We start from the raw sequence: 24,475 nt of genomic DNA, 5'->3' as shown, positions 1-24,475 counted from the left end.
ATAAAATTTGAAAATTCCCCACTTTCGGCAGAGTTCTGTTCTGAAGTTTTATGGTTTACTCAAGAGACAAGAAGTTTCATATTGCAGCTGAATTTATCTTTTTATCTCCCAAATCCTTTGATAATGTTCACTATATTTTTAAATATTGACAAAGGAAGGCAATTGCCTAAATGACTACCTGTAAGATATGGAGAGACAGTTCTTCCAGCACTCTATAACTGTCTTTATGATTTCTAGATTGTGCCTAAACACAGCTCTTTTTTGGTGAAAGGCATTCTTCATCAAGAATTCAAGCAATCTGTTAGCTAGAATCTCATCTTTAATATTTCCCTACAATAAAAGAGAGTAAAAATAATCAACATAATGACTCCAAAACAAACTCACATATTCTGTTTTATGAAAGCACACAAGTAAATATACTATTTTAGAAGTTAATAACTAAAGAAATAGCTGATTGATGTAGAAAATGATTATACATACACTAAACCAATCTCATTCCTTACTAATAGTCACTAGAATAAAAATGAATTTCGCATTTCCTTACTTTGGGTGTGGCTACACTTGTCCAGGAGAGAAGAGTAACTACTATTTCCACTACCATGTAATGAATTCCTTCACCTCCATTATTCCCAGAAACAACAAGCTGCAGCAATGGACCAAGCCACTGCTTTGCATAAGGTCGGAAAACCTATGGAAAATGGAGAATCAGCAGTCAACTAAAAATCATCCTAATATTTAATAACTTGCTTTCAATAATTTTTAACTCAACCTCTACCACTTTGCTTAACCTAGTCCAAACCAATAACTACAGAAACTTTAAAGTAACTTTAAAATAAAAAGGTCTCCATAACTGCATTCCTCACTTCTGCTTAGAACTCTTTAAGTAAGTATTTACATTAAGTGAATTATTTCACTAAAGCCCACATAATACAGCGTTGCTTTTCACGCATCAAATTGGTCCCTGCAGGACTTGAAATAGTGTATCATTTTTCTACCCTTTCAGATTTCCATTTCAAGAGAGTTTTACTGAGAATGTATCATTAAACTGGTGTTAAAAGCTTCATGAATTTAACTCCTCTGTATTTTAGATATAGAATACATATCTAAAACAGAAACATTATACTTCAAAACCACAGGCTGAAATTGGACGAGAATGTTTTACCCAAGAATAAGAGTTAGAAAATGCTTCTTCACAGCCAAAGACACCACACACTATCTTACATCTGCAATCAGAATGACATTTAGCTCTAAGAGTTTCCGTAAGAGTAATCTGTGACCATTAAAAGACCCATTGTATTTGCTCCTGCAAAGATAGCATATACAATCAGCCAAACCACTTGCCCAGTAGCAAGAAATCAGTTACAGAAGACATACATTGTGGACAGTCTACTTGGAGGAGTAGAGTTTGGGAGAAAAGGTATTTCTATTATATTCAAAATGCTGCCACTAGCTGGAACCTTGGATTATGAACATACTCTCTTTTACCAAGACAACGTACTAAAGTCGAACTCCCAGAAGTTTCAGCTGATGAAATATTTTACCACATAAGAGCTACACAGTTGAAGTTATACAACCTATTATTTTAACTGAAAGAACATGACAAAAATCACTCACATCCTCAGTATTAACAATAAGCTTTGCTATGAAGAGGCGAATGTTTAGTGGTACTGACGGGTTTCCTAATTTGCCATGCAGAAATTTCATCCAAAGAGGAAGGTCTACTGGAACTGTTCCCTGAAATCAAAAAGAGAAAAGCAAAAATCAACTCACTTCTTGAATCAAACCAGGCTTACCACCTAGGTTTCATTATAATGTAGCCTTGAAAATTACAACAGAGGGATTCCATGTGACTCCCTTTCTTGGTGCAATTAGTGAACACTACCAATCTTTTGTGGTGATACTTGATACTGACCTCCTCCACCTTGGGTGTGATCTGGTTTCTCTGCATATGTTTAATCAGAGTGGTCATTGAAGCCATACATTCATGCTGATTGAGTTCATCCATTTCCAGTTCCATCTCATCATCTGAAGTCATGTATTCTGTGGGCTCCTGAAAAAAAAATGTTACTGTGATTAACTAAATACACACACTGTACTTTCTTTTACACCATGATAATGCCATGTGTCATTCTGATTTTGTCTCTGTTTACAGATTTGATTGCTCAGAGTTTGCTACAGTGAATCAGATCTGTTGTTCAGACATTTCTCAAATATATACCAGTTGTGCATAGCTTTTACTTTCTGTGCCAACAGATATCAATTGCGTGTTGTTCTGACTTTGCCAACCCTATCCTAGCAGGCAGTAACTACTGGAATGAGAAGAGTTAGCTGAAGCTCATGGAAAAGATTTAATTTCATGGCTGAAAGAATGTGTCAACACTTTCCATAATGCAATTTACTTATGATGCAACCCCCCAACTTCCAGTTTTAGCCAGAATTTCACAGAAAGTCTGATTTTTATGGACATGTTGTTTCCCCCCTGACTAGCAAACACAGCTGCTATCTCCTTTCACATACAGAGTAAAGCACAAAAGAAAATAATTGTTTACAGTTAGAAAGGACATTATTACACAAAGCAAACAGAAAATACATTTCTGGCTAGCTTCACTGCAATTAAATACTTCCTTGCTGCAACATGGAAACAGTTTATCTTATCCAACGTTTCTACAAATATTTTGACAGATTTCATCTTCAGTATTTATGATACTTTTTACAAGCTTTCTATTTTATTGCAAATATCTATTCTTTCAGCATTACTTTTGATGTGACCTCTCTTGACGGCTAAAGGAACACAACTTCAAGTCTTCGTAGATTTTAAATACTGTTCTTTGTACAGCAGCAATCAAGGATAGAAATAAAAAATAATCTACTTGATAATTTATCCCATGCATTTGATACAACCAACTTGCTGAACTGCCTTAAAAGACCAAAAGAAGAGGAAAATGGGGAAACTTTGAATAACAGCAAAACATAACCATCATAGGAGACTCCTGAGCGCACATAAAGCTTATCTTTTTTTTACAACTTGGGCTGGACTTTAATCTTCGAATCATGTCTCATCTTAAGAATGCTTGCAATATCTAAACTGCACTCACATCATTCAGTTTTAGAAACCCAAGGTAAGACATTGTTTTTCTTCAGCTTGCTGTGTAGTCAGTAGAGAGAGGGAAGAGGACAACTGACCGAAGGAACACAGCTTAAAGTCCTCTCACTCATCACCTGGAGGAATCCATTCTCCATCAAGCACAATGAATATGGGAGACAAGCCCTTTAACTTAAGCACCTTTAAAGTTCAGCAGAGTGAATATTTCAGTAGGTGACAACTTTCCTCGTCATTTGATATATTTATTGGAAACAGTTGAAGAGCAAATCCAGTAAGGTTAATAACAAATAATCCATGCTTTTAAATTTATTTTTTTATCTCTAAGTCTGGAAAAATATTTGACAGTCGATATTGACAGATCAAATAAAGATTCTTCCTCTTAAATTTCAGAATTCCCACTATCTAGAAAAGATTGATTTAGAAAGCAGCTGTATTCCACCTTGTTGTCAAGAAAGCTTTCATATTTCTCAGCAGGATTCACCGTTGGAACTTCTATTTCTCAATCGCAGTAAACATACACAATTGCTAGAAAGTATAAAACACTTCTTCCTCACTGTATGTAATTCACTAAATTACCTTTCTCCTGAAACGAGGACTACTAGCTGCAACATCTTGGGAGCTATAAGAAAACCCTTGGACTCCAGTAGAAAAGTCAAACTGGCTCATTTCCTCACTCAAACTGCTATCCATCATGTATGATGCAGAAGGTAAATACTTAGGCTCATCTAAATAGGGAAAAGTACACACCATTAATCAAGGCAATTACAAAGAAACAGATCTTTATTGAGCACTGAGAGTTGGGGTGGGTGGGAATAGGTTGTTAGACAAAGTACAGTGAATGCTTTTATTTATTCCTCACACTGTAGAAGTCAATTAGCAGCACGTCAATAAACATTGTAGGAAAGGCAAGAAGGAATTTTTTTTCATAGTCATAAATTAGCGTCATACCCTGACTCCCATTTCCTGTATCCCTGGCTTCCTTCCTAATAGCAATATACCGCTTCTTCCTTTCCAGAGGCATCTAAACAAGAGCAAGAAATTGTTTGAGAATTATGTTTTTTTTTTTATTTATCGGTTTTTATTTTATTACCAGAGTAAGTGTGATAAACACTACATTAAAGTTGTAAGTTTAACAGTTGTATTCTGAATTTGGATTCCAGTTGTATTCTGGATTTCAAGTCTGGATTTCCCTTAAAAAAAAGAAAAAAAGTATTCTAAAAGATTAGAAGAATACTCCATTTTTTTAATTCACTATAGAACTCTCTTTCTCTGCATGTGAGAAAGGACCAATATATAGCGAGTACACTGTTAAAGTTGTACTCATTTTTTACTTAGAAGCACTAAAATCTAGAACTTTCACTCACCTCAACCTCTACAGGAAATGAATACTGACGCTTCAGATCTATCAAGTTTTCAAAAATCAGCAAGTTCTGCAAAACAAAGTACATTTGGTAATACCAAAATTATAATGCTGCACACAATAACTGTTGCTCTGAAAATATTTTGTTTCTTTTTAAAGTACAACAGTTCAAAGCACACTATGGAACATAAGGCATGTTTGCTCCTTTAGATCAACTTTTAAGAACTTTTTTTTAAGTAAACTACTCAAGAATTCAAAGCATAGGCAATATGCTCTGCAAAAAGCATTCCAAGCACCAGAGAACTCAGATAATAGGTGTTTCCTTATATTTAAGAAGAGTGATCAAGAGCAGAGGGAAAACAGGGTAAATGTTTCCTTCACTCATTCCCAAACAGAGGGTACAGCCTTCATCAACAATTCAAATGCCATAAAGGATCCAAGAAAGTCAGCTACTATTCCTCCAACTAACTGTCTGGGTAGTTCATTATATAACTGCATCCCATTCAGGTTTGATTACTTGATTACAGTAAATCCAAGAAAGTCAGGCTCATGTTCTGGAAGCCTTCTAAAAGCAACAATATCTTCTTACCTTTTCTACTTTTTCTGTAAAGAGAAAGCCTTGATAAAATCTACTATCAGTGAAGACACAACTGATAACAGCAATGGCACAATTATACGCTGCGCAGTGATACTGTCTCCTCTTTTCCAGCAGTTGACTCTCCCCTGCCATGTTTTCTGTAAATGCATCATAGCATGATCTTAAAACAAAAGCAGGCAAGAAAACATTGTCAGAAATTGTTTTCAAGAAGCACAGGAAAGGGCTAAACTAAAAACCAGTGAATCAACAGAAATTTCAAGAGAACTTTATTATTACAGCACTACCAGCATTAAACCACCTCTTCTGCAAACCATAGCTAAGAAATTCTTTATAGAATTACAGAATGGCTGAGGTGGGAAGGGACCTCTGGAAATCATCTAGTCCAACCCCCTTGCTCAAGCAGGGTCACCTAAAGCATGTTGCACAAGAAAATAAAAATCCTTAAAATTCTAATTAGGGCATAATATTGTGGAATAAAACTGAACAGCAATTAAGGTAACCTTTTATGCTTTTCAGAGTATTCAAAAAATGAAAAAATGTTCATTAGCATATACATTCAGAATTTATCTTCTGTCGTCCACTACAGTGGTGATTAATCCAAATCATACCTGCTAGGCTTGCTGTTACATTACAAAATATAAATGAAAATTCATCTAATCTTCCCACTGACTTTGTAAATACCTACACCTTACAATAAAGACTATGACTATGACATAAACAAGCAAGTATACTGAAGCTCAGCAAGTTTAAAGGCAAAAAATCATATTAAAATCAAAATCAAAAAGCATCATTAAAAAGAAGAGGGAGATATTACCCTGATAAAGTATTGTAGTCTATATTCAAGATCATTCTATCACAGCAAATTCAATATTCTGTGTTTCAACTGAAATCAGAAGTTGTATCACAGATTATGTCTATCCCTGAACAAAGTAAACTTCTGCTTTGAATAGTATACTTAAAGAGTATCTGCCCAGAACCTAAAGAGAAACTACACAAAAATTAAAGAAATAAAGTCTTACTTTATTAGTGTCTTGGTAAGTTCATTTCCGTCTACACTTATGGAGCCACAGTATGCTTGGTTAATTTTAGAATCCTTGGAGAAAACATCCTCTTTTGAGAGACGTATATACATCACTTCCAGCACCTTGTAATACCCCATTTTCTTGGTGACTTGTGTATCGAAAGTAGATTCATTGGTCTGGAAACAAATAAGCAAAACCTCAGTAAGATTTCTTAGATATTGCCCTTGCTACATAGCTCCACAGTTACTCTAGTTTCTACTAAGCAGACTTCAGCTTTCTTCCATCTTCTAAAACAGAGAAAAGAATTGATAGTAAAAGACAGACAAATTCTTAGCTCCTGTGTCTTACATTTATTAAGTTGACCTGCTCCTTACAACTTCTAACTACAATTGGTCTAACTCATTAGAGTGCTACTAGAGTAAAATAAGCAGGATGATGAATTATGGCTCAAATTTGGACATCTGTAAGGAAAACACACACAATTGTAAGAGCAATACAAGAAGAGAAATGTGTGTGGTGATAAAAGAATCTGTGAGTTTGAACTGTCTCTTGTGAAATAACAACAATTTGGGGAACCTGACTAACACAAATTTTCTTAGCACGACAGCCAGAAAACACAGAAAACATCTCTCCCCATGAAAATCAGGACAGATTTTTTTTTAAACAACGTACAATCTTTTAAACAAAGATTTAAAAAAGCACAGCTGACAAACAGTCAAAATAAAACGTTGTGCCACTACTACAACCACCATCTTGTAAAACACATTGGCCAGTACATTTGGCACTATTCACGAGTTTCTTTAAACATCTCACTTTGGTGCCAACATACAGAGCAATAGAAACACAGTGGGGGTCTGACTCTACAGAAGCATGCCTTTTTCTTTTCCTGTTTCTTTCTTGTTTTCTTTCTTTTTATTACTATTACGAACTCTGGATCATTTCAGGGTCTTGTTTGTGTTGCTATAGTCAAACAGCTCTATTAGGGAGACACAGGGAGTACACTCTGAGTACACTGAGGAAGTAGAGAACTACAGCAAGACCAGAGATCTCCACTGACAAAGAGATCAGGGCAGGCAACAACACTCTAAGCTGGAGGACAGGCTGTAAATGGAGACAGAGGTCTCTGATCCTAATCACTTGCTGAAGAATCTTTGCAATGACTACAAAATCTGGTTCTTTCTCTGCAGGTAAGGAATCTAGTTTTAAAGCCTTCATCACACAGGCCAAACACCTTTTTCTTACAATGTAATAATAGGCTACCGTTTTATACAAGTTTTAATGTGCTTTCGCTTTTGGATATATATGGATAACATTTCGACTTCAGTTTTTATATAAAGTAGATATGATAATATATATTAACTTTAAGAAAAGCATCCTACTAATAAGAGGAATCAAACTATGTAATCAGCACAGACTTGTGCTCCGAGATATAGAAATATGGAAACCACATAGTTTCAAATATAATACTTCACTCCAAGTTAAGCAAAAGGTACCTAGAAACACCAGCACAGTAACAATCCAATCGTTAAAAAATAAAATAAAATAAAATTCATACCTTTGTAAACCTGGAATTAAGTGTATCCATAGCTTGCACAATAATCTTGCCAAAAAATTCCCTCAGTGCATCCATGCTGCAGTGCAACAACAGAGTGAGGAGGGAGCGATCCACAAAAGCTTGTCGGGTAGCATTTGAATGAAGGTCTTCACTCTGGAACATTTTGTGAACAGTGTCCAACAGCATTACTTGCTTGTCACTGCTATTCCTAAACAAAATGGGAATCTCAAGGTGAAAACACTTACCAGACTGTATTTACATTATGAAAATCCCTAACATCTAAAATTTTTGTCTGCATTCATACCTACTTGGGTTATCATCCTACATGACATCCAAGATTAGGTTGAATTAGCACTTATTGTGGAGACCTTCAAAGAAAAACTCTGCTTCTTATTTGGCAACAGATGATAAACTTGTTTGTAAAGTATTGTTAGTTTAATCCCAAAGCACATCATTAGATATGATGTCACTTTCCCTAGCCCAAAGCATCTCTTTTAAGAAATGAGAAGAAAATGTTTATCACTATAGTTAGGAATGATCCAGATTAGGAAACTGAGTCACAGGCATGTCTGTCCTTTAAGAAGTTTAAGAAACTAAATTCTGTTAATAAATGACTGCCATTTTTAAACTTATCTTCAAACACCTGTATTCTAAAATACCACTGGATGACATACTCTCAATATATTTTGTTTTCACGTTCCACAAGACAGCTAAACAAAATTACAAAGGTTCCACGTTTCACTTCAGAGAGATGCCTTTCATTAACAGATGAGAAAAATCAGGGAAGTGTGAATATATACAAACACACACACACACTTTTTAGCATGCAAGGTAAGTATCACTAAATGTAAAATAGAACTGGTACATAGAATCATAGAATGGTAAGGTTGGAAGGGACCTCTAGAGATCATCTAGTTCAACCCTCAGTGTAGCCTGAACAGGGATTGAACCCACGACTTTGGCGTTAGCAGCACCACGCTTTAATCAACTGAACTAAACCACATATGAATTTCTGAAGAACCAAGTAATTAAAACTCTACATACAAGGCAATAGCCAATAACCAGAGAAACCCATTTACAGTTACTTAAAAACTTTCAAAACCTGCTTGATGTTCCTCAACATCCACTGTTGCTTAATACTCATGACTAGAGCATGAGAACAAGTAGGTATCAAAAGAAAGAAAAAAGAGCTAAAGACCATTCTACTTTAGCCAAATAGACTTTAATTAGTGACTTCAACAACAGAATGACCAAAGAGACATCCTACACAAACAGTAATGCCTAAACAATAACATTTCTAACACATGCATCTTAAGAATATCTCCATGCCAAATGTGCTGTGTAGCAAGGGCTTTCTCAGTCCTTTTTTCACTAACAACCTTAAAAAAATTATAGCTAGTACCCAAGATGGGTGGAGCCAAAGAAGGGAGACTTCGTTGCTTTCAGCTGCTTCTCTGGCCTGTCATGTGTTGGGTTATCAGATGCAGTTATTTTGAATAACTATTAGGACTCCAAAAATGGGATTTTGAGCATAGCTAAACAATGTCATCTGAGAAACAAAATGCTCCAGAATAGTCATGTCTTAACAATTTATCATGAATTGGAATGTTTGTTTCTAGACTAAACACCTCTTCTGTGGACAGAGTGTTTTGTGGCAACATTTTACTATCCTGAAAAATTCTAATTAAATAAATGTCATGTTGTACTTCCATCCAAAGGTGATGAACAAAGTAATTCATTGTCAGTATATAAATGTTATTTATTTAAGTGATCATATGGTTAGACAAGGCTAGCAAATATAGATATCACACATAATAATTGTGTCTTTTTCTGAATTTTGCCGGAACAAACCAATGACAGAAGGCTTTACAGAATTTGTGCAGATATTAGGAGTCTGGAAGATAGTGGTATTTGTTCACACATGGAAGTATTTTGGAAAAACAAAGACAAGACTGTAAGAAAATTACAGTTCACAATAATACAGCCTCCCCTCATACATATGCAGAAAGCAAAATCTGAATTAAAAGTGTCAAACAAAACTTCATTTTGTTGTAAATCATCATTATTATAAGGACAACATAACAGAAGAAGTAAATTTGTTTCAGCAAAACTTCAGTATGAACAGGAGCAGGACCAAACTCACCTTCTGGAAATTCTTTTGAAGCTGGCTTGAAATAAATCCTCCATGAAATGTCTGTGGTCCCTACAAAGGACTTCAGTCATCAACTGTAACAACATTGGACTCTGACTCAACTCTAATGCATCTAGAAACTGAAAAAGAAGCAATGTATAAAATAAAAAAACTTGACAGGAGTTACACTGGCTCAAATCAATTCTATTTAATTTTGTAATCACTTTTCAATAGTGATCAGAAGTAGCTACTCAGAAGAATATGCGTACTTGATGTACAAGTCAAGCTTCTAGATAAGGACATTACTTAAGGAAACAGTTTTTCTATTTTCTAAGTGAAGTGAGAGAACTTCTTCCACTTCAAATGAAATGTTTTTCCTTACAATTCAACTTCCATGAGTGAAGTACAGTCTGCCCTATTACAGATTAAGTAGAATATAATTTTTCTAAATGTAACAGACAATCACAATTAAAACAGCCTCGCTATGATTTGCCAAGGAGAAGTTTGCAACACCAGACACTGTGTTTGAGTCTTAGTAATGCTGAACTTTGAGATTAACTCTAGAAATAAGTACTGATAGATTTGTGATCTAAATCATGCCTGGAAAAATCCTGCCATCTCCAAGATGGCAAAACATGTTGAAAACGTCTTTTTCTATACACAGATCCTTTAGGCTTTTAATTACACACTCATTTATTAAAAAGTACTGACCTTCTTAGTGCAGTCTACATAGTTATTGTACTTCAAGGTTCCTTTGGGAAACTCATCTGACCTCATGGGAAAACTGAAAGCTATAAGTTGGTCAAGAGCATTCTTAAGGTCATTAAGTTTTTCTCCAGTCAGATTAGTGAAGAATGGAAGAATAATCACTGCTTGGCTCTGGAAAAAAAAAAAAAAAAAAAGGTAATTTCACACACACACAAATATATCCTCTATCTACGAAGTGAATTGAATAGGGCTGCAAAATATTCAGCTTTGGCTCTACAGACTGGCACAATGGCTCAGTGTACTGATAAGTTATGCTGCTGTTCATTTTTATGGCGCTAGTTCAGAAAACAGATTTGCTCATGGCTAAATGGGAGCTAAAAACTAATCAGTATCTCAAGGTTGACACAGCTATAAGGAAGACTTCATTGTTCTTTTAAGCATCCATTATCACAGAAATCGCTGATCTAATGCACTATCCTGACTGCACTCTTAGAAGCTACAGCAAGATCCCGAGCTTTATTAATTTTGAACACAGACAAAAGCACAGAAAAATCTGTCTAGTTATAGACAGAGCAGGAACCATGAGATGCTGTTTAGAAAGTTGAAAATGTCTAGTCTTCTAGTCCAAAGCTTTTAGTCTAACACCTTTTGTAACTTCCACTTTCAGCATGCAGTACTTCACCTCTCTCTCTCTTGACCAAGCCACATATAGCAGTTAATTGATTAGTACTGGCCTCATGCTTGCAGAAATGGACATGAAAATAATCAGAGGTTCATAATTTGGCAAACAGGAAGTGCCAATTCTTGCTAAAAGTCTGATTAGCTGTGATTTCTCAAATGAACACTTTCAGAGTTCTAAACTATCTGCAACTGACAGGATAATGTAAAAAAAGCCCTCAAAACATGCACGTCAGCAGAGCAAGAAGAAAAGAACATCTGAAAAACAAAACGCAAAATCTGTGATGTTGTCTTTTGTCTGAAGAGCAAACGCGATGATTTACAATTTTCACGATGTTGAACAAAAGAATAAAAATGGAAGTGATACAAGTTATTGGGCAAACTAAGGTAAATATCTAAGCCCAGTATCAAGGATTTCATCTACCACTAGCATTCTAACTTGGGTGGGAAAGTAGGAGTCACTGAAGTGAGAAAATTACCTTAAGATTTAAGTCTAAATTCTGATCAGTAAGTAGACTGGTATAGGTATTAAAAACAGCTGTAAATGCTTCATGATTTGTATTGAAAGAGACTGCAGAGTCAATCTGGAAAGAAGGAAGAAATTAAAAACTATTATTATTTTTTAAGCAAAGAGATTTCCCTACTAGTGAAAAACAAAAAAAAAAAAAAAAAAAAAAAAAAAAAAAAAAAAAAAAAAAAAAAAAAAAAAAAAAAAGTCAAAAATTATTATTTGTTTCTAAAAAAAAATTAAACCAGTAGAAAGTATATATAGAAGTACTTATTTCCTGTAACTTGTACCTGTTCTCCAGATGGAGAAAAGGCAGCTAGAAAATGAGTTAGTGGAGAAAAAAAAAGAAAAGGGGCAGGGAGGGGAGAAGAGTAAAAGTCAAACATTTCTGCCTGTCAAAATATTTTTTGTACTTTTTTTTGTACTTTGCAAATAAAATACACCAGACACTGTTATTCTCCAACTTAAAAAAACCAAACAAACAAACAAACAAAAAAACCATAAAACCTCAAAATAAAACACCATTCTTTTAATGGGTATGCTCCTGTGCTCCTACAGAGTTAGGAGAGATGCCTGGATTTTACAACACAACATATACCTGTAGAATTTTCGCCAGAAGGGTCAAGACAACCATTTTGCTCTCAGAAGCAGAACCTTTGGCCCACCAACTGTCAAGCCTCTCCCAGTTTCTCAGTACTGCCGTGACCAGCTTCACTCCTTGCTGCTTACGTATGGTGCGCTCCCTAAAACTCTGATCTAGCATGCCATTCAAAATGCTACCAACCTGAAATGAAAAACAACAAAGATGTTCTTTCATTCTAAATTGAACCATTATAGTATTTCTTCACTTGTATGGGCAAACAGGAAAAAAAATCATCACAGATTCAGGAGAACTCAACACCTGACCAGAATTAAAAGAAAAAGGAAGAAAATCTGTTCAACAGTCTCCTTTCTCTTTGACTTTAGATATCTGTCCTAAAAGTACTTAAAATTAGAAACTTTTTTTTAATTGATAATTGATAAGCCAAAGTAACTTTAAAGCTTAACATTTGAAAATATTATTTAGCATGGAACTGAGAAACAGAAGTAACTGTACATACACTAGCTTATTTGGGTACATTCTGAACAGAAAAATAAAACATGGCATACAGGATAGGAATTAAGTATGTTTCAAACTCTTTTCTTCTCAGATTCACAATCTAATAAAGAAAAATGTGATTAAAATTAGTAATCACTAACTTCCTAACTTGAATTCTGTGTGCTCCTCTCTAACAGCTTGTAGTTATAAAATGGATTAATTTTATCAGCCTTCAGATTTCACCAGGTTTTGGAGGGGTACAATAAAAAATACTTATTTTTTTTCTTCCCATACACTAAAATGAGTATATAAAATTACAGAAGAAATAGCTCATCTCAACACCTTTAAACATAATATCTTAGCTTAAAAAAAAAAAGTCCAATTATTTATAGAAGGGTGGTTTACTTCCCTGAGCATCTTAACAAGCAGGAGAAAAAGTAAACTTATAATCTTTCTTTTTGATCTTTCTGTTTTTCAGCAGCACTGACAGAAGGCTTCCCAACTATCACAAACCTCCTTCATGGACTTAAGGCTATATCTACATAAGCAGTGTGGACCAACAGGAGGAAAATCCGTAGAGCAGAACAAGTGGTGCTGAATTTGAGTATATGACACTTACCATGTATGCATTTCAGGTCATGGGAGTGTGTGTATGTGTTTGTCTTTTTTTAATACTTTGGTCTAGCTCTACTCTGGTCCTATGATGGACTGAATGCCCACTGGGTTGGCACTCAAAGTGGCACTCCAAGTCCAACCACTAGAGTTCATTTTCTAGTTTAGTTTTATCCAAAACAAATCCTGTCCTCAGACTCTCAGACCACTCTACAGTTAAAAATCAAAGAACAGCAAATGCAGACAATCAGACTTGTTTCAAAAAGATATTCTTGATCTGAAGTACCAAGCAGAAGAAAATCCTGAAATTCATAGATTTCAGAATAAGTAATAGGTAAGCACCTTCCTCTTAGTTTGAAGTGAGACTGCAGAGCACGTTAGCTATGCTAGGTTGTCAGAAAGCATGAAGCAGTGCCAATGAGCCTTAACAAAAATCTCAAAACTCTATGAATCCAATCCAACCCTATCCAAACAAAGTGCAAATCCACTTTTTCCCCACTAAACACTTTTAGTCTTTCAGTTATGTTAACCTTTAACCAAGAAAAAAAAAAAAAGAAGAAGAAGAGTTACATCTAATATTTTCATTTGACTATGTTCTAAGGAAGCCTAATACCATTTGGGGATTGCTGACAGATGATTCCATAAGCTGGAGTACAATCACATCAAGGTTTTTTAGCAGTTGTTCATTAATGGTTTCTGAGAAGAGGCTGTAGAAATACTCTCCATGGGAGAAATTTATCAGGTTCTTCTGTGATGCTCCTGATAATGGCACAGATAACACCACTGTGTTCAACAGCAGACTCACCAGTTCCTCGCACTGTGAAAATTAAAGTGGGAAGACACAATTATCCCTAGTGCATTAAGTTTGACTGATTTTCTACAAAAGCAGAGAAGTTGTTTTACATAACGAGGAACACAAAACCAGAAAGCTCAAGAATAAAGCACCAACAGAATACTGAAATACTTGTTATCTACAACTTCCCTTTGTCACTCAAGTAAGCCAGAGAATGCTGACAGCTCCTCTGTAGGACTATGAATAAAACATCAGCCTCTTTTAACCAAAATATATAAGGGTTAAGATTAAGTATTAAAAACAGAAGAACCGCACCCTACCTGGCCATCAATAGCAAAGGCTAGCTGCAAGAGTCTATCAGCTAATTGCTTCCTGCTGATGTCCAGTGATGGAAGAGAGACCCTTTCACCTCCAGGTGCAATGCCTTTATAAACAACTGAAAGAAGCTTATGGCCAAGTGAGAAATGAGGCACTTCATCCTATACAAATAAACAAATAGGTGACAATGAATCAAGGAGGAATATAAGATGAAAAATAACAGAAAGGCCTTTCAATCCACCTGTCTAGCTAACGAACACTTTAACTTCAGGCCATTTTCCGATAAAGCAGCGAAAGTATATTAAGACAAGATACATTTCTAATTGAATAGCAAGATTTTTAACCAGACAACCCTGATGTGTCCAAAGATAACACAGATTATTTGTGCTTCTGGGCAGCATTTTTTAATGCTTTTGTTCAGAACAAACCAACGCTCATTTGAAAAATCCCCAGAAGATTCTGATCTTCCCCCAAATTCTTTTCAGGTGAACACTACTACTACAGAAATAAAATGAATAGCTTACTGAGAATGGGTGTGCTGCAAAAAGAAAATCATGCAGTTCCTCCTCAAATATCTGTCCTATAGTCACAGCTCAAACTTTGGTCTAGACGTAAATGATGGATGTTACTGAAGCCAAGGACAGACACCCCATAGAAATTAAATCTTTTGTTACTTGCTAAATATAGCCTTGCTCACCAGCTGACAAATTCTCTCAATCCTTCTGGCTGTTGCATAACCTGTTTTCCTTTCACTGCCCAAAGTAAAATAGAGATTGATCACAATCAAAAACCTGGTCTATTTAGTAATAGTCTATATCCATCCCTCAACTGCAATTTGCTGCCAATTGAAGTCACTAATTTAACGAAAAAAAAAAAAAATCTGGAAGGAAGAACCAGCTGCAACAGTACAGTGTGCAAGAGAAAAGTTGCATACAAGCTTTTTCTTTTTAATGTATGCTTTTAAAATTGCCCTCATCACTTTGAATACCCTCTGTTTAAAATTTTGATTATCCTACATCTTTACGGGTTAACAAATTCTGATTTTTTTTTGTGTTTTCAGTGAAGCTCGCTGCAAAGAAAAATTTTAGGTAGATCCAGTTGCCTCCAGGTCCTGGACATTGGAGAAAGACAAATGTGTTTATGAAAACAGTTCAAATCTCAGTATTATAATACTCAGATTTGTTCAATAAACATAAAACATTTATTTCTGATCAATTCAATACCAGCTCCTCACTGTTGATCTCATCTTACACAATTTCTTCAACTGATCTGTTCACTGTTTTCATACTGGCCTTTTACACATGAAAATCTCTTTACTGTGTAAAAACATTCACTGTTATTTTCTGAATAAACAATTACCTGATTGTGAAGAATAGAATGAAGCAGGCCAGCTTTCTGGAGTTGCTTGCAGGCAGACAGGACAGCACTATACCTGACTTGATCAAAACGTGCATCTGAATCAAACAGAGCAACAGAACAAAGGTCCTCAAGGCTAAAGACAAAAGGGAAGCAACAACATTACCTTGTGAGGAGCTTCATCTGCAACCATACACATTATTTACTTTCTCTTTCTCATAGTGAGTGGCATTTATTCTGTCTTCGTGCTTGTCACAAAGGTCCCTACCTACCTTTCTGATGAGAGTCTTTTTTTCATGCTTAGTTTCAAAGATTCCTTATAGGGAGATTTCATCAAAGCTTTCATGAGTCTCACTGTGATATCTGGGAGGTTTTTCATAACTTGCACATCAGCTGTGTTAAAGCCTAAGTGCAATGGATCACACACCGTCATCACCAGAAGCTCTATAAAGCTTGCATTAAGCAATTCCTTCTCAAGTAGCTAGAAAAAAAAAGAAAAAAATAAAAGAGAGAAAAGTTTCATGTCTTAATCAATTCGGTTTCCCTATTTTATTTTTCATTACTTTTATCTAAAATAAAACAAAACATGGAACAGTAACTATTCTCATTAGGTGACATTCTCCTTCTCTATGAAATGCCTGACTTTCAATGAATCATGCTAATATGCAGAAATTAGGTATCTAATATACCAGCGTATATGCCATCACATCAAAATGCACATAGTATCTTTTATGTCCACATAGGCCTGTTCACGTATACAAATATATATATATAATACACAAATATACATATAAATTTATATATCTATATATATATTTTTTCCCTAAAATCCGAAGATCATCATGCTTAAACATCAATTTGAATTAAAGCACCTCTAAAGGTGATGTTCTCCAATAAACTAACCTCATACCAAATGGAGAAACCTTTAACTAGATATAAACATGCATCTTTTATCCACTAGAGATTTCAGTGCCTACCTTCCAGAAATCCTGCTGGCAAGATTCCAAGATCATGGTGACAAAATCCATGATTCGGACTATAATTGTACATTTGCTGTAATCATACACTTCTCTTTCTTGCGGACTGAACATGCTGCCTTTTGAACTGCAATCAAAGCACTGCTCCGCTGCCTGGATGTCATGCAAAGCAATAGTTTCAAGGAAGAACTGCACAGCTTTTAAGAATGAAGATCTTTCATTTTTACCTAAGAAAAATTACACTAAATTGAACAACTTCCAACTTTAAAAACATTATTTTGTGTTTGGAAAAAAAACAATCTTAATGTGGTATGTTGACATAATGAAAATGAAGAAAATAACCATTTCTCGCAACAATATTTCCTGAAGGTCATATGCTAGTTCCAAATATTAACATTCTGGGCAGCGAATGATAGAAGCACGTCCAATAAAAGCATGTACTACTGAGGATAATTTAAGCATTTGTAATAAAAAGGGTGAAATTTTTAAACCTATAGCTTTGAAAAATCTGGTCTTATGCTAACTGCATCTAACAACAATTTTACAGTATTGTTTTAAATGAAGACAGAGATGTCACGATGACAGACAGGCAAAACCTCATATATGAACTAACTATCCAACTGTGCTGTCAATGATACAAAAGAGTATTTTGTTTAAAGCTGCATGAATAATTAAAAGAAATACTGTTTGATATAGACCCAGTGGTTCCATTATGAAAATTTAAAATTGAGGAATTTAAATCCAATACAGTTGAAGCATTAGAAAGATAATACATACAGGGCTTGAAGTGAGAAGGAGACTTCTTTCATTGCTTTCTGATAGCCCCTTCCAGACATTAATAAAGTAGGTAAGGGGCTTTGGAAATAATTAAAAAAAACAAATGAACAAACTATAGGTCTCCTCAGCAGAGGGAGATACAGCTGTACAGCATAATTTCTAAAGATAGAAGAGTTTATAAAATTCATCAATCCTTCACTTGAGGAAAAAAGCTTCAAGTCCAAGTAGGGAACTAATCTTAGAATGAGCTTGGGTAACAGACATGAATGATCCTAACACAACAGTTAATTGCTTACCCAGTATTTCATAAGGTTTGATCATTTGCAGCTCAAAGAATGTATTGTAGCAGTCCAGTGCTGCTAAGAACATATCCATCCACTGCACAACAGTCCGTAAGCTAAAGGGCTCCTGCATACCACGGAGAGTTGGCTGAGAAAGGATTCCAGACAGACTATCGGCAGCCCTGCCACCTCCTTCAAATTTGTTAATGAGGAAAGAAATGCCTTTTTCTTTCAGAACATCAGCCAGCCAAGAAGATGGAGACTTGTTTCCTGATAGACACAAACACATATCTAAATTCTCAAGGAAAAAAGAAAACATTTCAAGTCGGCAGGAAATTTAGAGGCAAAATGTTCCAACTTTCTGTTTTAATCTACACAGTGGATCAATGTATTAAGATCTTGTTTCTGCCTTCTAGAAGAGAAGATATTGGTATAGCCTTGTCATACTGCTTAGGTTACTTGCAATGAATAGGTCAGTTTGTGAGACACTCCCAATAGTTCTCAGTCAGCAAATGTTGCCCTGGTAGCCGGATGCAAGAGCAGCTCTGGGCCTGTAAGTTCTCCTTCCTGACTGGAAGAACATCTGCAAAAAAACCTTCTTCCAAACCCTGAGGTGCTTATAGTATTTGATTTCAGATACGAGCAACTATTCAGTTCTTATTTATTATCAGCATGTGAACACACATCTACTTCAAAAGTAATTTTCCTAATACAGATCAATTAATACTTTCCAAAGAAAATATATGGGGAAGAAACGCACAGTATTTCAAAAGCAATGATACACAGTACACAGTGACTCACAATACCTGGTAATAAAGGAACAAATTCATAGAAGAGCTCCATGGATTTATGCCGGCACTCTGTCTGAGGTCGCCCACACTGCACTAAAAGCCACATGACAATGTCCAGAAGACACACTGTCTTAGTAGCTGGAAATCCTCTGCACAAAATATGAGAGATTAACAATCCTCCACGACATCTACCAAGAAGCCATCTGTTCCAGATTAAAAAAAATCTAAATAATCCCTGAGCATTCTGAAAATCTTTTTATCTATCTAACCAAAATAAGGAAAAAGGAAGAACAAGATAAGCCCAGCCATTTGTACTACAGGGACAAGCTCTTCTACAAGTAAAGTTACGTTACTTTCCTTTCTCCCTACTCTACTCTGGATCTTCAGAGTGTAGGCTTTATGGCAACAATTTAAAGAGCAGCATCAGGACTCTTCATATCACTCAGAGAAAAAAATAGAGATGAAAAATTAAGCTCTACACAGTTTTCCCCCTCCCTATTTATTTAGTCACTTAATTTACACTCTGTGACACACCAGTGAGCCAACATTCATACTCTGCTCACCATTTGCTCAGGATGACAAGGTAACTCAGGTAGTAAGGGACATCAGGATGTCTCTAGTCAAACCTCCTGCTCAAAGCAGGGTCAGTTATGAGCTCAGAGCAGATTACACAGGGCTTCATCCAGTGTGGCCTTGAATCTATGTTTGCTTCCATCTTCTTCACTACACCTTAATTCTTGATCATGTTATTGCAGTTTGTCCTGCCTCTTCTAACAGGGCAATGAAACTAACTATAGCAATGAAAAAAGACCTGGGAGAAGTTTCCTCCAAAGGCTTCATAACACCAGTGCTGACAAACATTGCTGTGAGGGAAACATGGTTTTCTTTTCTGCCTATCTTTGCAAAATTAGAGCAAGCTCTCTGTTCTGAGCTCACTATACTGGAATCAAGAGTGATCACTGTAGTCCTTTTTCCTGTATCACGTTCAGCATTTCTATCAGCGATTCAACAGACATATCAGGAGGAAAAGAATTTTTTCCCTGACATTTGAGGAACATAAATCTGCATTAACAGCAGTCACAGGATGAATTTCCCATTCAAAATGCTAAGTCTTTAACAGAACCACATATACTGTTAACTAAAATGTAGTATTTAAAAGTCAAAAAATGGCAAACAAGTTGCTGACCGTGGCACTCGTCGTTCCCCTGCTTTATTTAAAGAAGATGCTTTAACCTTGATTATGCGCTTTAGATGATTAATAGTGTCACAACATTGTTGAGTGGTACCTGTTAAGAAAGAAGTGACCATAAATAAATGCTAGTAACATCTCAATTCATTCAATCAAGTTACCACTGTAGAAATGGTTCAAGAGACTAATACACAAGATAATGTCTAACACCTCCACTCCATACTGGTGTAAAGAATGACAAGGCAACCATCAAAGGGTATTAAAAATAATGGAAACTTCCTACAGACTATAGAGAAATGTCATTTTTTTAGCAATGTGTTTGTTTTATAAAAGTAGACTTTGAGAGTCTCACTAAACTACATTTTTTTCCATTGTGTAACTGTACAACTGAGACTCAAGTCAGAAGCATCACTAGTATTTTTAGTATTACTGTAAAACATTTACGAAATGTTTTTCCTGAGCACAGAACAAAAATCTTACACCTTTACATTGCATGGACTTGTTTCAAGCAGCTACTGACTGGAAATCAAATGACCTCTCCATCAGCAATATAAAATAATACCACTTTTGTTCCAAAAGTAACACACTTTACTTTTCCTACAGTTACAGAGTCATAGTTTAGTTTACTTTTTCTTCTTTAATTCAAGATTCGGTAGGACAGCTTTCTTCTTCATTCCATAATTAGCTGTAGCTCACCTAATGATTTCTCATCTGTGTGAGTTAAGGCCAGACTTTCCAGAAATACAACCAATGCTTCAAATACAAACTGCTCCACCAGAGAATTTTCCTCCCTTTAAAATTAGGAATAAATATGACAAGAAACATGAGTAGAAGAAATACTAAACCTGAAATTCTAATAAAAATATAGAAATTAAAAAACTGCAGAATTATTTGATAAACAACTGCACAGAATATTTGCAGAAAAAAAACACACCTAGACCATTATAAAATAACTCTCAGATATGAGTGAAGATTTACTAACTGCCTTTAAAGATATAAACAATGTTTCATAAACTTGTTATGGAAACTTAAACTTTTATGCTTTCTGCTTGCACAGTCCTCAAAATTATAATTAGATCATAACTATTTTATATTGTTAAATATTGTTAATTATTATAATAATTATAATTAAATTAATTCAGTGAATATTCTGGATAACTAAATTTTATAGCTGTTATACACATGAACAGAATGAGTGTCATTATTTTTATCTCCTTGTAGCTTTAATTAGGGTTAGTTAGAGTTCCAAGCTCTGTTTGCCCACCTAAATTCTCTGTAGATGCTGTTAAAAGCAAGTGCTGCTCCTAGTCTCTTGAAAGCACTAGGATGAAGAGCAAGACTATACAACCGTTTAAAAAGAGACTTTGTGTTCACTGGGCTTTTCTCCTGCTGTTTCGGTGTTGTCTGCTTAATAGACCATTTCAAAAATTCTCGAATACACTGGCCACAGAAATCTCTCAGAGTACTGTCAATGGGATCAGTTATGCCAGCCTGAAATTACACAAGATAATTCATTACAGGAATGAAAAAGCTCATTGTCTCAGTGCAGTACAGTACTAAAGCAGCCTATTAATACAGTTTTGTTAAATACGTTAAATATGTTAAAAATAATTTACTCTCAGTTCCCTGGAAATAATAGGGCTTCAAAACTAGTACTGTTCCAGGGAAAGGCAGCATTTTCAGCCATCAGAGCACTGAATTAGGACTTAAAGAACTGGGCTTCTATTCTTATATCAGCTATGCAATAGTATCGGGGCCTTGGACAAGTCACTTCATTTTTTGGTAAGCTCATTGCCTCTGCTCTAGAGCATGACATTCAACATAATGTGGCAACATTAATCTCCTTTATATAAAGTATTATGAAACCTCTGAGTCTATCTTGTCTCCAGCTACTTCAAGATGGTGCAAAAAGCCAGTTTTAAATTTAAAATATTTGCTCAGTGAAAGTAAAGAAGCTTAAAGGAAAATGAAACATATCAACAGCAACTTTTATTTAGAGGGGAGAAAACAGGCATTTCAGTACTTCCTTGTATACACTGATGATAAAAACTGTTTCAGTAATCTTAAAAAGACTCTGAAGACACTTTCTTAGACATTCTCAAAATGCAGCTATAGAGAAAACTATCATCAGAATTTAGGTTAAGAAACAATAAAAGGTCATTATATTGGTAAACTGATTTCCTTCTTTCAGACAAATAAGGAGGCATTTCATTTGTTTTTGTGCCCCTGGTTCCTTCAAGGGTAAGATGATACTATTTAAAAACAATACCATACAACATGGGAAAAAAAGAAAAGGAAGACTTCTGCCTTACCAAGATAGCTTCCAGGAATGCCACTGTATCTTGACTCTCAAACTTTTTGTTGTTAGTAAACCAGTGAATGAGTTGCATAACTAAAGGCTCATACAACTGTCTTGTTACCTGAAAAGATTAAAAACAAACTACATTTGTAGAATTAATATATTTCTATGCTATTTTGCTATTCAAATGGCAAATAAAAACAGTATTTATTTTAAAAAGCATCTGTAAAACAAATACTCAACTTCATATTATATTCTCTCACCACAGATTAAAAATATACATCTGGTTAGCTGCTTTTTATTCACCTAGTCTCAAAAGTTCTTCAAAGTTATAATTTTTATAACTTATAAAACATATTACATTTGAAAATAAATAAATAAATAAATAGGGAGCATATATAAGGATAATTTCTAAAGTACAATTATAATTGAAATCTCACACTGAGAGCAAAAATGCTTACAAGCGAACCTGTTTACCTGGTCTACATCACAAGCAAGACGAAGCAGTACTGGGAACATTCGTTTGTATAACTGATACATGGGTGGGGGACCCTGACGTTCTTCTGGCATTTGAGATGCTTTCCCCAACATGTACACAACTATGCTATGCAGCAGCTCGCATGCTGCGACCTGAAATTTAAAAATCCATTTTGATTATGCACCCAATGCTTTCACATAAAACAGAATATTGAGGGCAGGAGAGAAGGGAGTCCAAAGAAAGAGTGTACTTAAGAAATCACTCCTATCTATGCTACATCATTACCCTAGGGACAGATAATATCCATGTAAATAACTCACATGCATTCTACCTGGCCTTCCTCCTAATGTTAGTGTCTATCATCATGCAATCTGTTTTCAACTGGAAAAAATACATCACTGAATAAGCAGCCCCTGGTTCATCACATGTTCAAGAATATCTTTGATCTGGACTGTCTTTGGACATCAACATCCCAATCTACCAAAGCAGGAAAATATTTGCTTAAGTGCTTTGCTGGACTGAAGCCACAAGCTCATAGACTAGGCAGGGGAAGGAGGCAACATAACACTGTAGGATAACGAGTTAAAACTTTTCATTTTTATGTTAAGTCTAACTATCAAAGTACAAGGCTGTCTGATAGAGCTTTTAGCAACAGTTTCTTTATGTTTTTTAAACACTCAGAATTCTATCATTATGAAAGAGCACCGAGGAAGCACATTTCTACCTATGATTTAAAACAGCTCTTCCTTAATGAGGAAGATATTTTATGCAGTATTTATCAGGTAGCAAAAACAAAGATTCAAAAAGATCACATCAATACTTTTGTTTGTCTGTCACTAGCAGAAAGAGCCAATTCAGTCACACGAGGCAAGAATACATCTAAGTAGATGACTGGCTTCATATCTGCAAATGGCACAGCAAAGCTCAGACGCTTCTCAGTGTCCCAGGATACACATCTCTTCATCATCTCTTCTGTAGGGGTAGCTAATGCATTTGAAAAAGATCAAAAGCAAAAATAAGTTCTATACAGCATACCCAAAACAAATACTTATGTAATTCAGTCAAAAAAAATCTGTATTCCTCCTACTTCAGTTGAATTGTCACAAAACATTGTTTTATAATTTATTGAATGTTATAAGCACCAGAAGTTTGTTAAGGGTCTGCTTTTATTTGCAGAGACAAACAGATGTTTGGCCATCACATGGGAAAAATAATTGTAGCCAACTTTTCAGGAGACAACTGCAGTAGCCCCCAATTTCAATAGAAACAAGTTTGGGGATAATTATAAAGTCAAAAGACACGGAACCACACTTGATCTAAAACACTTTTTTAGAATGTCCAGTATATTAGTTTTGTCTTCTACTGTTATGAACAATGCTTGAAGGTCAGATCAGAAAACCAGATCCAACATACAGAGACTCCTGTATACAGGATGATTAATTTAGTAGTGTTCAGTAGTATTCCCTTCCCTGCCTATATTCCTATATTTGTTAAAACAGTCTGACTACATTTCTTATTTATTTTCCAAAGAATAATCTGTTACTTTCCCTGAGTATTTCTGAATAAGCAAAGGAGAAGTATTTGCCAGAAAGAGAATTGACTGTAAAAGCAGAAAAACCTAATGTAAGCAGTAAAAAAAGGAACAAAACCTTTATATAACTAGATTAATTTTTAGACTGGCTAAATTTTGAGTTGAATTCATCCCTTGAAAGCTCATGGTCAGGTACTCACAGCATACTTTTCCATTCTTATAACAGTTACACTTTAAGATTTTTAATAATTGTAACATTTATTCATAGACTAAACAGACGAACAGAGAACAGAAAACAAGTTTTTCTGAGGAGGTACACAAATGGAGTGCTA

General features: G+C 35.2%; 1 protein-coding gene across 2 annotated transcripts in view; it reads right to left on the bottom strand.

Moving 5' to 3' along the window:
* The window catches only part of PRKDC (protein kinase, DNA-activated, catalytic subunit), an 84,500-nt gene that overhangs the window by 41,717 nt on the left and 18,308 nt on the right, over positions 1 to 24,475 (bottom strand). For both annotated transcript variants that reach the window (XM_085316255.1, XM_085316256.1), the window contains exons 24-50: positions 23,433 to 23,596; positions 22,612 to 22,764; positions 22,148 to 22,255; positions 21,100 to 21,326; positions 20,532 to 20,626; positions 19,833 to 19,932; positions 18,662 to 18,795; positions 17,871 to 18,125; positions 16,798 to 17,024; positions 16,093 to 16,301; positions 15,824 to 15,956; positions 14,467 to 14,625; positions 13,967 to 14,170; positions 12,262 to 12,447; positions 11,635 to 11,739; positions 10,481 to 10,648; positions 9,782 to 9,909; positions 7,639 to 7,846; positions 6,081 to 6,259; positions 5,053 to 5,221; positions 4,468 to 4,533; positions 4,052 to 4,124; positions 3,680 to 3,828; positions 1,913 to 2,050; positions 1,615 to 1,734; positions 545 to 688; positions 179 to 330 (exon numbers count right to left, since the gene is read on the bottom strand). In XM_085316255.1, coding sequence (XP_085172381.1) covers positions 179 to 330; positions 545 to 688; positions 1,615 to 1,734; positions 1,913 to 2,050; positions 3,680 to 3,828; positions 4,052 to 4,124; positions 4,468 to 4,533; positions 5,053 to 5,221; positions 6,081 to 6,259; positions 7,639 to 7,846; positions 9,782 to 9,909; positions 10,481 to 10,648; positions 11,635 to 11,739; positions 12,262 to 12,447; positions 13,967 to 14,170; positions 14,467 to 14,625; positions 15,824 to 15,956; positions 16,093 to 16,301; positions 16,798 to 17,024; positions 17,871 to 18,125; positions 18,662 to 18,795; positions 19,833 to 19,932; positions 20,532 to 20,626; positions 21,100 to 21,326; positions 22,148 to 22,255; positions 22,612 to 22,764; positions 23,433 to 23,596 — 4,153 coding nt within the window. The remainder of the gene's footprint in view (positions 1 to 178; positions 331 to 544; positions 689 to 1,614; positions 1,735 to 1,912; positions 2,051 to 3,679; positions 3,829 to 4,051; positions 4,125 to 4,467; positions 4,534 to 5,052; positions 5,222 to 6,080; positions 6,260 to 7,638; positions 7,847 to 9,781; positions 9,910 to 10,480; positions 10,649 to 11,634; positions 11,740 to 12,261; positions 12,448 to 13,966; positions 14,171 to 14,466; positions 14,626 to 15,823; positions 15,957 to 16,092; positions 16,302 to 16,797; positions 17,025 to 17,870; positions 18,126 to 18,661; positions 18,796 to 19,832; positions 19,933 to 20,531; positions 20,627 to 21,099; positions 21,327 to 22,147; positions 22,256 to 22,611; positions 22,765 to 23,432; positions 23,597 to 24,475) is intronic.

The sequence above is a fragment of the Rhea americana genome, unplaced genomic scaffold, assembly GCF_003343005.1.
Source record: "Rhea americana isolate MKP2758 unplaced genomic scaffold, rheAme1 scaffold_46, whole genome shotgun sequence".
NCBI lineage: Eukaryota > Metazoa > Chordata > Aves > Rheiformes > Rheidae > Rhea > Rhea americana.
This window is presented reverse-complemented; position numbering and strand designations above follow the sequence as displayed.